This window comes from Conger conger, chromosome 13 (genome assembly GCF_963514075.1).
Source record: "Conger conger chromosome 13, fConCon1.1, whole genome shotgun sequence".
Classification (NCBI taxonomy): Eukaryota; Metazoa; Chordata; class Actinopteri; order Anguilliformes; family Congridae; genus Conger; species Conger conger.
Window position 1 is genome coordinate 30672638 of NC_083772.1, and position 15582 is coordinate 30688219.

Consider the following 15582-nt stretch of genomic DNA (forward strand, 5'->3'; position numbering starts at 1 on the left):
CTTCAGCTGTCATTAACAAGTCAGTTATGCTGATGAAGTGAATTGAATTACCTGAACACCAGTATTTGTTTGTTAATTTACTCAGAATTAGATTTGAATGTGTCAGCCTGTACTGAGGCCAACAGTACACTACAGAGTGCATGTATGCAAAGGATTCTGATACAAAATAGACTGAATTGTGATGGCCGTTCTGTACAGCATGACTAACACAAATGTGAAATCCCAGTAAATTTAATTAAGACATTACATGGCAGTAATAAACTTTGCAATACCAATTTTATATTCAGCATCCTACCCCAATAGCTCTTTAAACAATGTGGATTTTCATTCACAAAATTAAAGAAACTGAAGAGGTTCCACTGATCAGTGTTGATTCCTATTGATCCAGACACAATGCTACTCTGTATTCTCTGATTCAGTATGATAATACTGTACATCATTGATTTTGAAAAACAGGTCATTTCACATGCACATCATGACTAGGACCAAAAAGTCAACACTTGGTTTTAAATTTAATTGTTATTTATTTTATATATTCTTTATTTCTGTTTCTTTTGTTTCCATTTACAGTCTTTTAACTAAAGAAGAATGCGGGTGGGATTAAATGCCTCCCATGTCAGACAACTGGCCTTTCCTTCCTTCAATTTAACAACTAAAAAGACCCAACAAGAAACAAATATTGTGAATCAGTGTGAAATAATGTGATGAAAATAAAGGAAATAAAACACACAACCAACCTGAACAAGAACTGAAATTAAATAAGGTTCAAACTTGTCAAAGGTTAACCTCGAACACACGGATTAAGTGAAAGTGTTGATGAGCACTCGCAGTAATTATTTAATTATCCAATTACTGTTTGATAACACACTTAGATACCACCACCTGAACCACTTGTTGGTTCTTAGGTGGACCTGAACTATGGTCAGACTGAATTCTGGGAGTGATGAGGATCTCTGAATCCTGATTGGTGGAGTATCCTGGCAGTCTGAGTGGGTGGGGCAGCACAGAAAGGCGGGGCTACGGTGTGAGGGATATCACCTCATGGCAAGAGCTGACTGTTTAAAGGCATTTACACTTCAAGTTTCTACTTTGCTTGGACTTTAAATATGTATGGATTTTCTTTCCTTTTTGTAAATATTTAAGGCTAACTCAACCCCCTCCATCTACAACTCACCCAAACACACATCAATTATGTGCTTGGGCACGCGCATGCACACGCATGCGCACACGCGCACACACGCACACACGCACGCACACACACGCACACACACCTTGAACACCTCACCCCTACGTCCTGTTAACATCTGGAACTGCTGCTGAACTGCAACCAAGTTAAGAGAAGCAACATAGTGAGCATACAAGAGATCCCTAAGAAGACATGGCATACATTCAGACTAGACTGCTTTCACACATTGTGAGAGGAGTCGCATACACGCAAAGCAGAAAGCTGCCAGCGCCTTGAAGCAGTGCAGTGGACAGACATGGCCAGCAGGTGTCAACATTGAGACGGATATGTGGGGCTGAGGGGTTCAGTTGAAACACAAATAAAAATGTAACGGGTGAAACAACCTTGTACAGATACAGCAACACTGTAGACAGGCCCTAAAAGACAGGGCTACAGCCACACCCTGCTCATCTTCCATCTGTCCCACTTCAGTGAAACAGAACACCATGCTGGCAACCAATCAGGGAGTAGCTAGTTCACATTGCCGCCTGTCACAGTTACCTATACACAGACAGTGAATAACCTGCAATGCTTTGGCTAGGAAGGTTAAATCACTTTACTTTAGTGGTTTTTTTAAACGGATGCTCTGATATTACTATGGGCATAGCACTGCTGTAACGGAGTCTGGGGCACATGCAAACACGTGACTGTTTATGTATGTTCCTACCAAGACCTCACCAGCAGTAAACATCACACTGTGTGGCACATTTCAACAAATGGCTTCTGCGTATCATTTGACTGGAAACGGACTTCATTTGACCAGGCGGGTGCTTCCCCTTTACACACATAACCGAGTAAAGAAATACTATTCTTTGGCAGAAGCAGTATAAAATGAGCATCTCATTTAAATTTAAATTGACAACACCGAAACACACATAAATGACAAAAAAAAGGCATGTAAGCGAGTACTGGCCATCCTTGCAGTCTGAATCACAGCCAGTTCAGCACTTCCTGTGAGGTCACAGTGGAGTCCAGCATTTCCTGTGAGGTCACAGTGGTCTTCCTCCTCAACAGGAAGTTGAAGTTGTAAACAGGGCACAAAGCCAGGAAAACACAGACACAGAAAAATGAAGGAAGATTCCACCCCTCCCCACCCACACCTACCCACCAACCCACCAACCCTCCCTTAGTTCAGCGCACAATAAATAAACACAAGCCTGCTCCTTGGAAAACACACAGACCAGCAGGAGCGTCAGAGAGAGATGAGACAGTCGTCCACAAATAGCGAGACAGAAATATTAACACAGCGACACTTTCCCTTCTCCCTCTCACTCTCTTCCTTTCTCCTTTGTTTCTCCAGGAGCCCCTTTAAGAATCCAGCATCGTTTTGTTTTCTACTACAAAAAAGGGGGGGGGGGGAAATCGACAAAAGAAGTCCAGGGTTTTGAGGGAGCAGGTCCTGCTCCTCTGGCTACTCCCTTTATCCTCCGTTTCGCCCTCTCCGTTTACCACACCTCGCAGCGGTGGCCCGAGTTCATTGGCGAGCCAGCCGGGCAGTTGAAGTGCTGGGCAAAATCTGGGGAGTTGGAGAGAGTGCCAATCACCCGATACTTGGGGGGACTGTGGGGGTCGGTAATCAGGCCCTCGTGGGCACTCTCCGGGGTCCTCACCGAACACCACACCTGCACAGAAGAGATTTCATATTTTTAATTCTCTCACATGCCACCAAATAATCATAATCAGAAATCATTGGGCCTCATTTATAAAGATTTTCGTAAATCTGCGCGTAAACGTATGTGCAATCGGAAACGAACGAATTCCGTCGGATTTATCAAACGCGTGTATGCAAACCTATTTTTCGTATCCGCGTGCGTTTGTTGATATATACCCAGTATTCGTACATCAAAAGTGCGTCTGTGATTAGCATAAATCGACGCCACTAAAATACCATCTAAGGAACTTGGAATTTCGGCTATTAAAAGCCTCTGAAGCAGAGATTAAAGTTCTGTTAATGGAAGTAAAAACCAAAAACATATTTTATTCTGCAGTGTAAGCAGTGGATTGTCAGAGGAAGACTAAAGCCTCGCTGCTGTAAACACTCTCTCAATTTCACTTCTCAGTGACTTCGACGCCCCATTTTATAGCAAACATTGTTTACATGTTTCATGGAATTTATATTCAACTCCAATTAAGCATTCCTTAATCAGGATTGCCCGAATGAAACATCACGCATTTCAATGTAATTATATTAATTATATTATTCAATTTGCTGACTAAAATAATAAAAAAATATTACTATGCTATAAATCTAAGAAAATATGAATGAATGGAATACAAAAAGCACAAAATAAGCTTTATAACAGTGTGCTTTTATTATCGCGAAAATACAACAGCCAATTCAGTCCGATCAGATCCTACTAAAAAACTGACATCCGAAAACTCAGATAAATCCCACAGTATTTGTATAGATGCATTTTTCTGGGATTTACGGTCCATCCCGTTTGGCTCATGTTTGATTAATGCGGCCCACTGTCATTTACAGAATTCCCCCTTCCCCAGTGCTGCCCCCTAGTGTCGTACCTGTGCAAACCCAACGAAGAACAGCTGGTCACTGGTCAGGCCCACGGCTGGCAGCTGCTTCTCTTCACCGTTGGTCCGTACCCATGACCTGTAAGCCTGAGGAGACAGACTCCCATTACCAGACTCCCATTTTCTCAGAACATCATGCAGGCTTTAGGATGACAAATCCAGGAGGAAACAAGGTGGAAGAAGGACCTAGGAGCTGGACAACGTTCCCTCATAAAGGCTGAAATTAAGCCGTCTCTCACAGAGTATCCATTTCTGGGGGTTCTCAGATTAATTTCACGTGTTTACGGAATCATAAAGGAAGGAATGCCACCGGGCCGGAAAGACAAATTCCTTTGGGGGAGTTTTCCCAGAATGCAGCTGAGGAGGAGGCTCTAAAATGTCACTGAGGCAGAAAAGAAAAGCATGGATATCCCATAACGTTTTTGAAGGGATGTTTGAGTTTGATTCATTATGAACAAGGCTGCATGCTTCTCAAAGTAAATATTGGCTAGTCACAGAACAGTCAAAGGTATTGAAAATCACGGCAAATTTAAAGTGGAAGAATGAGGGAGTGATTATTAAATGAATCAATAGCTCTCATAGGTAGCAGTGGGAAATGATTGAAATGTCATATGCAAATATAGCAGCAGTAACAGGTGCCTGAAGCTGAAATTGCATTACTAATTTAATGGGTCTTTGATGGAGCGTCTGTCACTGACAAAGTTACCGTAACGGAGGAAGAAGTGCATCAACACTGTTGACAAACACCTGACTGCAGCAACTAACAAGGGCGGGAATCTCCATCGCACTGCATTCCACAATTTGTATACACTGTTGCATTTTGCAATATGGGCAAAATGCTTTGGCTTACACAAATCACATTGTAGGCTACGTTAAGATTGACAGTCACCATCCAAAACTGCTGAAACATCATGATGATCCAAAACATCACTATTTCCAAAAAGTAGGAAGTGAAAAATGAGAAAAGTCACGAAACTGCCCCCCAAAAAATGGAACCTGTGACAAATGCAAATAATACCCATATAAACAAAGAACACACATGCACACATCTGATAGGCCTACAATGCACACGTGATGCAGCTGAAGATGCACAGAGAAACTGTGGAAGGGCATGACATCAGTTCAATGACTTAAAACCTTAAAGCAAAACACAGACATGAACACAATGTTCAAAGTCAAACCACAATCTAAGACTACCATTGTCAACAAAGGCGTGTGATGTTCGTTAGACCTGGGCAGATGAGTAAATATTAGTTTGTGGGTGAAAGAGTGTTTAGAGAGGGATCAGCAATACCAAACAATTTTTTTGTCCCAACATAGTGAGGTCATGTTAATCCTTGCGATCCTCATTTTGGCAGCATGCAGTTCTACTACAGAACTGTAGTATTCAGACTTGGTGTTAGATGCACCTGAGGGCTGCATGTCTCAGGGTTATCTGGCTCTTGGGGTGGGAGTAGGGGGCCTCTGTTAACTTACATTATAGGCCGCTTTCAAGCCTCCGTTGTCGGCAATGTTCTCCCCGAGGGTCTGCTTGCCGTTGATGTGCTCCCCGTTGATGGTGTACTGGGAATACTGGTCCACCATGCACTCTGTCCGGCTCTTAAATGCATCCACTGAGGAATTCTGCCACCATGGTCGAAGGTTCCCATCCTTATCATACTCTCGGCCTTTAAGAGGAAATATCCACACAGGAGAACCTTAAGCACATATACACAAACACATATACATGCACACACATACAAATGCACACAAAGCACTCAAATCACATATTAAGACCAGAAAAACGGATACATTCACCATACCAAAAATGTAGCAATGGTGGCCAATTGTAAAAAAAAACCGAATAATAATGACAGCAGAAACGCATATATACAGAACCCATCAGTTCATTACTTCACACAAAACGGTCCAGAGCAGGATTACTCTCACTATGACACCAAGACACAACGGATACTTTTTGCCGCTGTGACACATATATAATGTGATCTCATCACAATGGCTTTGATTTCTCCCTCTGTATAATAACAATAATCATTGTCTCAGGCACTAAACCTTTGTGTATTAGACAGGTCACTACAGGCCTTACCCTGGTCATCAAAGGCATGGGTGAGCTCGTGCCCCATCACCACTCCGATTCCCCCGAAGTTCAGAGCCCTGCCGGGGGAGAGACACATGGAAAGGTCAGCACTGCTATGCTGGGAAGTGGGCGCGTCACAGCACACAGAGAGAGGGGGATTCTGGGAGACTGACTTTGGGTGGTTCTGGGCGTAGAAGGGCGCTTGCAGGATTCCAGCAGGGAACACGATGCCATTCTTGCTGGGCATGTAGTAGGCGTTGACTGTGGGCGGGGTCATGCTCCACCTGAAATGGACCAGGAAACCGAATGAGAAAGTTCCTTTGAACGTGAGTGTGTGTGTGTGTAGTGTGTACTACATGCGTGACTCCGGTGACAGTAATGACGAAGACTCACTGGTCTCTATTTGGTGGTTTGCGTAGCTGGTCAGCCATCACCTTGGCAGAGAAGTTGTAGAAATTGAGCATGTTCTGGAAGAAGTTGTCCTCAGAGACGTCGTACTGCAGAGACAGACAGGGACGTCAGACCTTGTGCAACTGTGTGGAGGTTTCACTCAGTTCCTGCATGATTGCTACACTCCAGCTCAGCAAACAGAGTCTATCTATAGGGTATCTGATCTAGGGACTTCCTCACTCATACGTACCCTATCTATAGGGTATCTGATCTAGGGACTTCCTCACTCTAGAGAAACTGAACATATTAAAAGAAACATCTCGACACCAGAGCACTGCAGCCCATGCTATGAGCCCCATAATGCACTCCCCCCAATTTCACTCACCCCGTCATACACATCATCCAGCTCCTTGTGATCCAAGATGAAGTCTGGGAACCCGATCATATCATAGATAGCGTCTGCCTGCATTGGCAGAGAGGGAGGGTGGGTGGTGTTGCGAGGGTGCTCATTACTGTAATTCCTTTAGTTATGGTAAAATGCAGAAGGCAGCCAGAATGGCTGTTTATAGTGCCCCAGAAGGACTGCTTCACACTGAATTTCCACTGTCGTTCCACTTCGACACGCAGAGGACAAGCAAGGCCCTACCCACTCACCTTGTCCTTGGCTGCCTGCCGTGTCTGTCCGTCCATCCATGATAATTTGTCCAACGCCTCTTTGAACGCTGTCCGAATCTCATTTATCATCTCCTCTGCCTTTTTACAGAGAAACCAGAGAGGGAGAGAGGGGAGGAATGAGAGGAGCATGGAAAACTGCCAAAATGTAAAAGATCTGAAATGCCTGTGCCCGAAACTTGAATGTAGAAGAATTGGAAAATGCCTTGGTAAAGAGGCCCTCGGATAGCTCGGGAGGGTAAATGCCATATTCAATGCCTGGTAACTGTTGGCATCAAGACAGGACTAACTGTCAAAATGCAGCAGATCTCTAGAGTCACAGGCCTTGACATAAGTGTTTAATGTGGGAACTGATTAGTCATAGTTAGTCATTCTATATTTTTTCCTCAACATAAGAAGTTTTGATAACAACTCTGAATCTGTCCATCTAGGACAGTGTAGCCACAGCTGTTGGGCCCTTGAGCAAGGTCCTGGGGTTTGGCCCCAGTATGGTCTAATCAACAAATGGCGCATTTCCACCGGTGGAACTTTACCCCGGAACTAAGGTATTTCGCCGGAAGTCGACGCGTTTTCATACCATGCGCCTGGCAAATCTCATCGTTCTGGGGCCGTTATTCAGCCCTAAAAAAGCCCCTGCTCAGGAGGTAGAGCTTTCTGATGGCCAGGAACTAGCGTGGGTGTGGCTAGCAGCGCAGGTCATTTCTGATTGGGCGAGTTTACGTGCATTGTATTCCAGGCGGCATTTTTAAATGCCTGCTACAGAGCTTGGTTTGTTTGTTGTATCACAACACCTTAGTTCCTCAATTTACTGTACGAGCACATAATGCTTACGCCGGTCTGCCCGCTAGCAAGCGATTATGTAGCGATAGCCATTTAACGATAGCTAAAAGACCGGCGTTTTGCAATGATGTAGACGCACGTACAGGTCTAATGGTGTTTCTCAACACATTGTAGTGTGACTGTTGTTTTCGATTTGGACTGTGGCTTAACTTATGTGCAATGTGAAACCATAACAAGTGAATAAATGCAACATTTTTTCAATTCTGAGTCTGTCTCCTTTCAAAAACAGTATTTGCAACTCCTGCTTAACTGCGGTGGGTTTTCATTAGTTTCACACCCACACCCAGTGTAGCATAAGAACAACAGCTTGCTATTAGTTTAGCTCGCTAGCAGACATTACATTACATTATTGGCATTTGGCAGACGCTCTTATCCAGAGCGACGTACAGTTGATTAGACTAAGCAGGAGAAAAACCTCCCCTGGAGCAATCTCAAGGGCCCAACGGCTGTGCGGATCTTATTGTGGCTACACCGGGATTAGAACCACCGACCTTGCATGTCCCAGTCATTTACCTTAACCACTACGCTACAGGCCGCCCAGACAGACCGGCGTAAGCGTTGCAAAACGTGGAACGTTTTCACTTTTTTTCTTCAGACTAATTTGCGTAAACTCCCCGGGGTCTTTAGCCCCCGGTGGAAATGCAGGCTGAAGGAACCTTTTGTTCATTGCGTACTTGTTCCTGGGAGTTAAATTCCCAGGAACTCCCGGTCGAAATGAAGCATAAGTCGCTTTGGATAAAACTAATGTAATGTCTGCATTAGCCTTCCTGAGTGAACAACCACATAGCTTTCACACCTACCCCTGCCACAGTCAAAGGTAGCAAACCCATGCACTTAGTCCTTGCTTGTGATGGTGTTCATTTTTAAACCCGAGCAACTCACAATTGCCTTGCTCTTTTTGTCGAAGGTTGCCTTGACGAAGAGTGCTCCAAGGGCAAATCCCAGGGTGTCGTCCGTGTTTACGATGCAGGTCTGCCATCGGGGTGTGCAGGACTGATTTACACAGAGGACACACACAAATCACAGTAAAAAAAAAAAAAGACCCTTTCACCTGGTAAACCTGGTTTTCTAAGCCGTTTCACTTGGCCAACCCAATCAAGATCAGACCAGTCTTCAGTAAAAATCAGGCTTAGGGCAGCAACACCGCTATTGGATTAGACCTTGCAGTTCTCCTTGCACACTCCCCCTCCCCATTCACACCCACACCCACACACACACACACACTCCTACCTTCTTTGTGCCATAGAGACTCTCCAGTAGTTTGTCCTGAGCATTTTCAAAGCGTTGGTCCAGACTGGACACCCCCTTCTGGACCAGGTTCCATATCATGTAGTTATTGAGCAGACTGTGGCAGTAGAAGAAGAGGGGGGGGGGGGATCAGGAGGAAAGAAGAGGCCAGAGGAGGCACATGAGGACGCTATTTATTCACCTCAACATGTGATGACTGTTGCACAACCCCCGTCTCCATTAGGAGAAAAAAAAAAAAAAACTTTGTTCAGTTGAAAAGTTGTTAATTGAAAATGTCTGGTCAGGGGCCATCTTGTCCTGAGGCCCATGCTGTGCTCACCTGCGGTTGGTCTTACTGATGAGGTCAGACACCTGCTGCAGGTACTCCTTGGCGTAGACCACCACCGGCTCGGTGTCATTGAGGTCCAGAGGTGACAGCGCAGAGGACAGGTAGTCCAGCCAGTCTACCGCTGGGGCCAGGAGCTGCAGGGAGTCAGAGGCTAACGCTCACACAACCACAACCACAACTACAGATTCAGAGTCACAGAGACCAACACTCACACAACCACACAATGCTGCACAGATTCAGTCAGGGAGTGCTGTAGTCACACAACCACACAATGCTACAGATCAGATTCAGAATCACAAAGCCTGACACTGACACAACCACACAATGCTACACAGATTCAGTCAGAGTGCTATGGTCACACAACCACACAGTGCTACAGATTCAGAATCACAAAGACTGACACTGACAGAACCAAACAATGCTACACAGATTCAGTCAGGGAGCCCAACACTCTGTGCTCCCTGACACACAATGCTGTGCTCCCTGCTACACAATGCTGATTCTGGCCAGAAACATACGCCATATGCATCAACAGGTATCGTGGCCTCAATGAATTAATATGAACGCCCTAGACTATTTAAATATCTACAGAACTGAATAAACAAGAACAAACCCAGACACAAAGATGACCAAGCCTCCAGAACTAATCCTGGTCTGAGACCAACTCCCGCATTGGATAAAAACAGGTCTGCCTGTTTGCGTCAATGAAGCCAGATGCAATTACAGTCCCGCTCAAGCCAGCAGCCTGGGGAGATATTACAGTAAAGCTCATAAATCAGCCGCTCGTATGAAGACCCCTTGTGCTCTTAATGCCGTTCTGACTGTGAACGGGAGGGGAGGTGGGCTCCCTAAGAGGTCATGAAACTCAGACAAATGTGTTTCCATTTCTTCCCCATTTTCATTATACTCTGTATTACCCCGTGGATGTACTGCCCTCACCGGGCTCAAGGCCTAAGAACCAGAGTGAACCCAGAACCCCATCAAATTCATAACCAAAATCACATTACATACTGAGCAGATCCAATTTTTTTTTGGTGTATTTGTAGGCCTGTGACAAGATTCCTTTACAAATAGTTATAATTCATTTTATTCATAAAGAAATCTTGAGATGAACCTGTGGTCTTTATCACATTCAGAGGAGTTATCCTGTCTCTTTGGAGGTGTGGTTCGTCAGTCAGAAACACCAAAATGTCCAAACCATCGCAGACGCGAAAACCAACATGATCACCGCCTTTTGTCTGTGCTGTGGTCCAGGCAGAGACTCACACAGCTAACCGTGTGTTTGGCCTCCTGATGACATGGCCACTGTTTTAAGTGTGAGTGTGATCATAGTGCAGCTCTACCTGACGAGAGCACATCGGGGTAAACAGTGGGCCTGATACGAACACATCGGGGTAAACAGTGGGCCTGATGTGAACACATCGGGTTAAACAGTGGGCCTGACAGGAACACATCGGGGTAAACAGTGGGCCTGATGTGAACACATCGGGGTAAACAGTGGGCCTGACACGAACACATCGGGGTAAACAGTGGGCCTGACACAAACACATCGGGGTAAACAGTGGGCCTGACACAAACACATCGGGTTAAAAAGTGGGCCTGACAGGAACACATCGGGGTAAACAGTGGGCCTGACACGAACACATCGGGGTAAACAGTGGGCCTGACACAAACACATCGGGGTAAACAGTGGGCCTGACACAAACACATCGGGGTAAACAGTGGGCCTGACAGGAACACATCGGGTTAAAAAGTGGGCCTGACAGGAACACATCGGGTTAAACAGTGGGCCTGACAGGAACACATCGGGTTAAACAGTGGGCCTGACAGGAACACATCGGGTTAAACAGTGGGCCTGACAGGAACACATCGGGTTAAACAGCATGGATCTGCTCTGACAGAGCTGTCACACCTTCTGCATCTGTTACCCTGCCCGCATCGCCTTCGCTAACCGCCACTGTCATTGGCTGCAAAGAACAAAGACCTGCATCTCTTAGCAACCGTTGCCATAGGAACCACAAGGGCCTTCACAAACAAAAAGAAACTATGACAAGGGCAGACAAATAATCCTTGAGGACGGTGCGAATGCGGTGGTTCTCGGCGTCTCTGCCAAGGCTGCGGAAACAAACAGGAGCCAGAACAGCGGTACGGTCTCTCTCCGCCCCCATCCCATCTCAGGAGAGACCCCAGTACAGGAGAACCTCAACCCTCCCATCCCCCTACTCCACACTGCCGCTGTGAGTGATGTCATACAGTACACCAGGAAGAGAACGGTCTGGCACCCACACTGTAAGCCTCTCTAAGGTCCACTCTATAATGAAAAGATGAACACAGTCGCCTCCAGTGTGTAAAGACATTCATATCCTCTCCTCAGCTATCAGTTATATGCAAACAGTATGCGCTCTGTGAAGCACCAATAAGCGTGCACACACAAGCAGGCACGTGCACACACACACCTGCAGCTCAGCTATAGTGAGCTTGTGGTAGATCTTCTCCTCGTCGCGGCGTTCGTCCTGCGGGACAGTGATGTTGGCCAGCGCCGTCTCAAAGTCCAGGATCTGCTGCATCTGGAACTCAGTGGAGTTATGCTCCCCACCTAGCAGCATCCCCAGTTCCACCATGTAGTCCAGGTAGGCCTTCAACACCTGGACAACACACACACACACACACACACACACACGTCAATACAAACGCAGGCCTATTGCACATGCACGCACACGTGTCAATACATACGCAGGCCTGCTGCACACGCACACAGACACACACACACGTCCATACGCAGGCCTATCGCACACGCACACACACACACACACACACATGTCCATACGCAGGCCTATCGCACACGCACACACACACACACACACGTCCATACGCAGGCCTATCACACATGCACACGCGCACACACACACACACATCAATACATACGCAGGCCTGTCGCACACATGCGCACACATGCGCACACACACACGCATGCACGCACGCACACACAAGCGCATGCGCAGACACACACACAGTGTGAGAGCAAGGTTAGTGAGAGTGAGAGAGATCCAAGTACGTGAGAGGTGTGGTGGGAACAGTGGCAGAATCCGGAGTTTTATAGCGTGGCTGCAGGGTGTTTCTGGTTAATATGACACTAGTGAGTAAATAATGGACATCCTCTTACAATCCTACCTTCTCATTCGCAGTTTTATTGAGGTAATAATCCCGAGAAGGTAGGAAAAGCCCCGACTGATCCACCTGAAAGAAAACACAGAGTGAGTGCACATGTACACACGCACACACACACACACACACACACACACACACACACACACACAGAGGTGTCCAAACGTACACACACACATCCAAATGTACACACACGCACGCACATATATAGACACATGCACACACACACACACACACACACACACACACACACACACACACACACACACACACACACACAGGTGTCCAAATGTACAGACACACATATACAAACACACACATGTCAAAATACACACACAAACACACACACACACACACACACACCTGGACCAGAGCCCTCTGTAACACGAGCCCTGTCTGTCCAGTGGTCATATGATCCACAGCCACAGGCAGGAAGTCAACACTAAGGCCTTCTCTGAGTGAACACTTTCCACAGCAGCGTCGCTACCCTGCAGCTAAAATTGGCTTTCCATAAAAATGTAAAAACAGGCACTACAGTGTTCCGGAATGCTGACCTGCAAGTATTTTCTACCTGTGTGTTTTAAGCACTGTTCCCCAAACAAACCCTCAATAGTGACAACATGGCAATGTCTTCTTGGCAGTCAACAGCACAATGATTGATCCCTGGTTTTCAGAACCAAACCTGGATAACGTTGCTGTTGGAATTCTTGGGGTCCACACTGACTCCAATGGTAAAGAAGGGCTGAGCGCGGTATGGTCCGGAAACGGTCTTCAGAACCTCCATGAAATTGTCCTTGTCCCAGGGGCCTGTCATGTTCCAGCCACCTGTCTGTACACAGACAAACACACATTAGCATGAACACACCACCTGTCTGTACACAGACAAACACACACATTAGCATGAACACACCACCTGTCTGTACACAGACAAACACACACATTAGCATGAACACACCACCTGTCTGTACACAGACAAACACACACATTAGCATGAACACACCACCTGTCTGTACACAGACAAACACACACATTAGCATGAACACACCACCTGTCTGTACACAGACAAACACACATTAGCATGAACACACCACCTGTCTGTACACAGACAAACACACACATTAGCATGAACACACCACCTGTCTGTACACAGACAAACACATACATTAGCATGAACACACCACCTGTCTGTACACAGACAAACACACACATTAGCATGAACACACCACCTGTCTGTACACAGACAAACACACACATTAGCATGAACACACCACCTGTCTGTACACAAACACACACATTAGCATGAACACACCACCTGTCTGTACACAGACAAACACACACATCAGCATGAACACAACACCTGTCTGTACAGACAAACACACACATCAGCATGAACGCATAATGGCAAATATGCATCCACACCTTCACCCACCCACACAGAATAGATGCATTATAAGGTCTCGTGGACCATATCCTCCTAGATAGGAGTTCAGTAAGTCACCGCTATGACGCTGTGAGACACCAAATAACCCATGCAAGCTCTGAACATCACTACAAATCATGTGTGTACAGGGGGATGCCTGCACCTGTGGGCACTGGATGTGCATTCATGCCCCTGCGTGTGTAAGTGCATGTGTCTGTGTGTGTGTGTAAGAGCGTTTTTGGGTGTGTGTATGTGTATTTAGGTGTGTGGTCCACTTTGTTGTACGTCGCTCTGGATAAGAGCGTCTGCCAAATGCCAATAATGTAATGTAAATGTGTGTGTTTGCGTGCATGTGTCCGTGGGTGCGTGTCTGTGTGTGTATGAGCGTTTTTGGGTGTGTGTATGTGTATTTAGCTGTGTGTGTTGGCGTGCATGTGTCCGTGGGTGTGTGTCTGTGTGTGTATGAGCGTTTCTGGGTGTGTATGTGGGTGTGTGTGTGTGTGTGTGCACATGTCCGTGTGTGTGTGTGTGTGTGTGTGTGTGTGTGTGTGAGTGCATTTGTGTGTGTGTGTATGTGCATTTGTATGTGTGTGTGTGCATGTGTATGTATTTGTGTGTGTCCGCATTTGTGTGTGTGCGTGTGTATATGTTTGTGTGTGTGTGCGTGTGTATATGTTTGTGTGTGTGTGTGTGTGTGTATATGTTTGTGTGTGAGTGTGTTTGTGTATGTGTATGTGTGTGTGTGTTTGTGTGTGTGCGTGTGTATATGTTTGTGTGTGTGTGCGTGTGTATATGTTTGTGTGTGTGTGTGTGTGTGTGTGTGTATATGTTTGTGTGTGAGTGTGTTTGTGTATGTGTATGTGTGTGTGTGTTTGTGTGTGTGTGTGTGTGTGTGTGTGTGTATGCTTGTGTGTGTGTGCGTATATGTTTGTGTGTGTGTGTATTAGCGTTCATCTGACAGCAGTGGAGAGATCTGTCATCGGTGGGTGGAGGCGGGTAGGCACGGCCACCAGGGGATTGGCAGTAAAGGTCATGTGGGTCAAAGGCTGGACACAAAGGTTCTCTCTACTCAGCACACACAATCAGCCCCGAGAACAAAGCCTCGTTTCACATCACAAGCAGTCTCAGAGGTCCCGGCACGAAAAGGTTTCGTTTACAAAGTACCTTGTTCCTAAGTCATTTCCCCACCCTGCCCCTCCCAACAGCCACCGCTCATGTCGGGCAGAGGGGACTGGGAGGTTGGAGTTGGTTTATGAGATTGCTTTATGGTTGCAGTTATCTATAGCACTACAATTCACTCTTCCTCGTGCCTATCACTTCTATTCATTTCCTGTACAAAAGACCTCACTGTCAGTTTTAAATGACGATATGAATCAACATTTGCTTTCAAGTGGCTGCCATCCATCTGTAAATTGACTTTTGAGTTGATTTATTAAATTTAGAGTGGAAAAAAAAAAAAGATTCGATTTCAAAGCTCACATGAAGCAACAGCTCTAGGGCTGTTCTCTGAAAATGTTTAGCACTTTGCCAAACAGTTTGCACTGAATATTTCTAATCGGACCTCAAATTTAATTTGACATTTTCCTGAAAAATAATTTGAAATTGCCTCAGCGAGCCCTCAGGCACCACTCATATCCATGAGGAAATCACCCCACGCAGGCGGGTCGAGTGTCAGGGCAGGTCAAAAA

At 46.0% G+C, this 15582-nt stretch overlaps 1 protein-coding gene across 4 annotated transcripts in view; it reads right to left on the minus strand.

Moving 5' to 3' along the window:
• Nucleotides 1-215: 215 nt before the first annotated feature.
• Nucleotides 216-15582, minus strand: part of ece2b (endothelin converting enzyme 2b) — a 39101-nt gene continuing 23734 nt past the window's right edge. For all 4 annotated transcript variants that reach the window (XM_061216666.1, XM_061216665.1, XM_061216667.1 and 1 more), the window contains 14 exons: nt 13157-13303; nt 12481-12546; nt 11766-11954; nt 9301-9443; nt 8964-9078; nt 8616-8726; nt 6876-6974; nt 6607-6684; nt 6225-6328; nt 6005-6115; nt 5841-5908; nt 5231-5421; nt 3746-3841; nt 216-2847 (listed from right to left, as the gene is read on the minus strand). In XM_061216666.1, the coding sequence (XP_061072650.1) occupies nt 2671-2847; nt 3746-3841; nt 5231-5421; nt 5841-5908; nt 6005-6115; nt 6225-6328; nt 6607-6684; nt 6876-6974; nt 8616-8726; nt 8964-9078; nt 9301-9443; nt 11766-11954; nt 12481-12546; nt 13157-13303 (1695 nt within the window). In that variant the 3' untranslated portion in view covers nt 216-2670. The remainder of the gene's footprint in view (nt 2848-3745; nt 3842-5230; nt 5422-5840; nt 5909-6004; nt 6116-6224; nt 6329-6606; nt 6685-6875; nt 6975-8615; nt 8727-8963; nt 9079-9300; nt 9444-11765; nt 11955-12480; nt 12547-13156; nt 13304-15582) is intronic.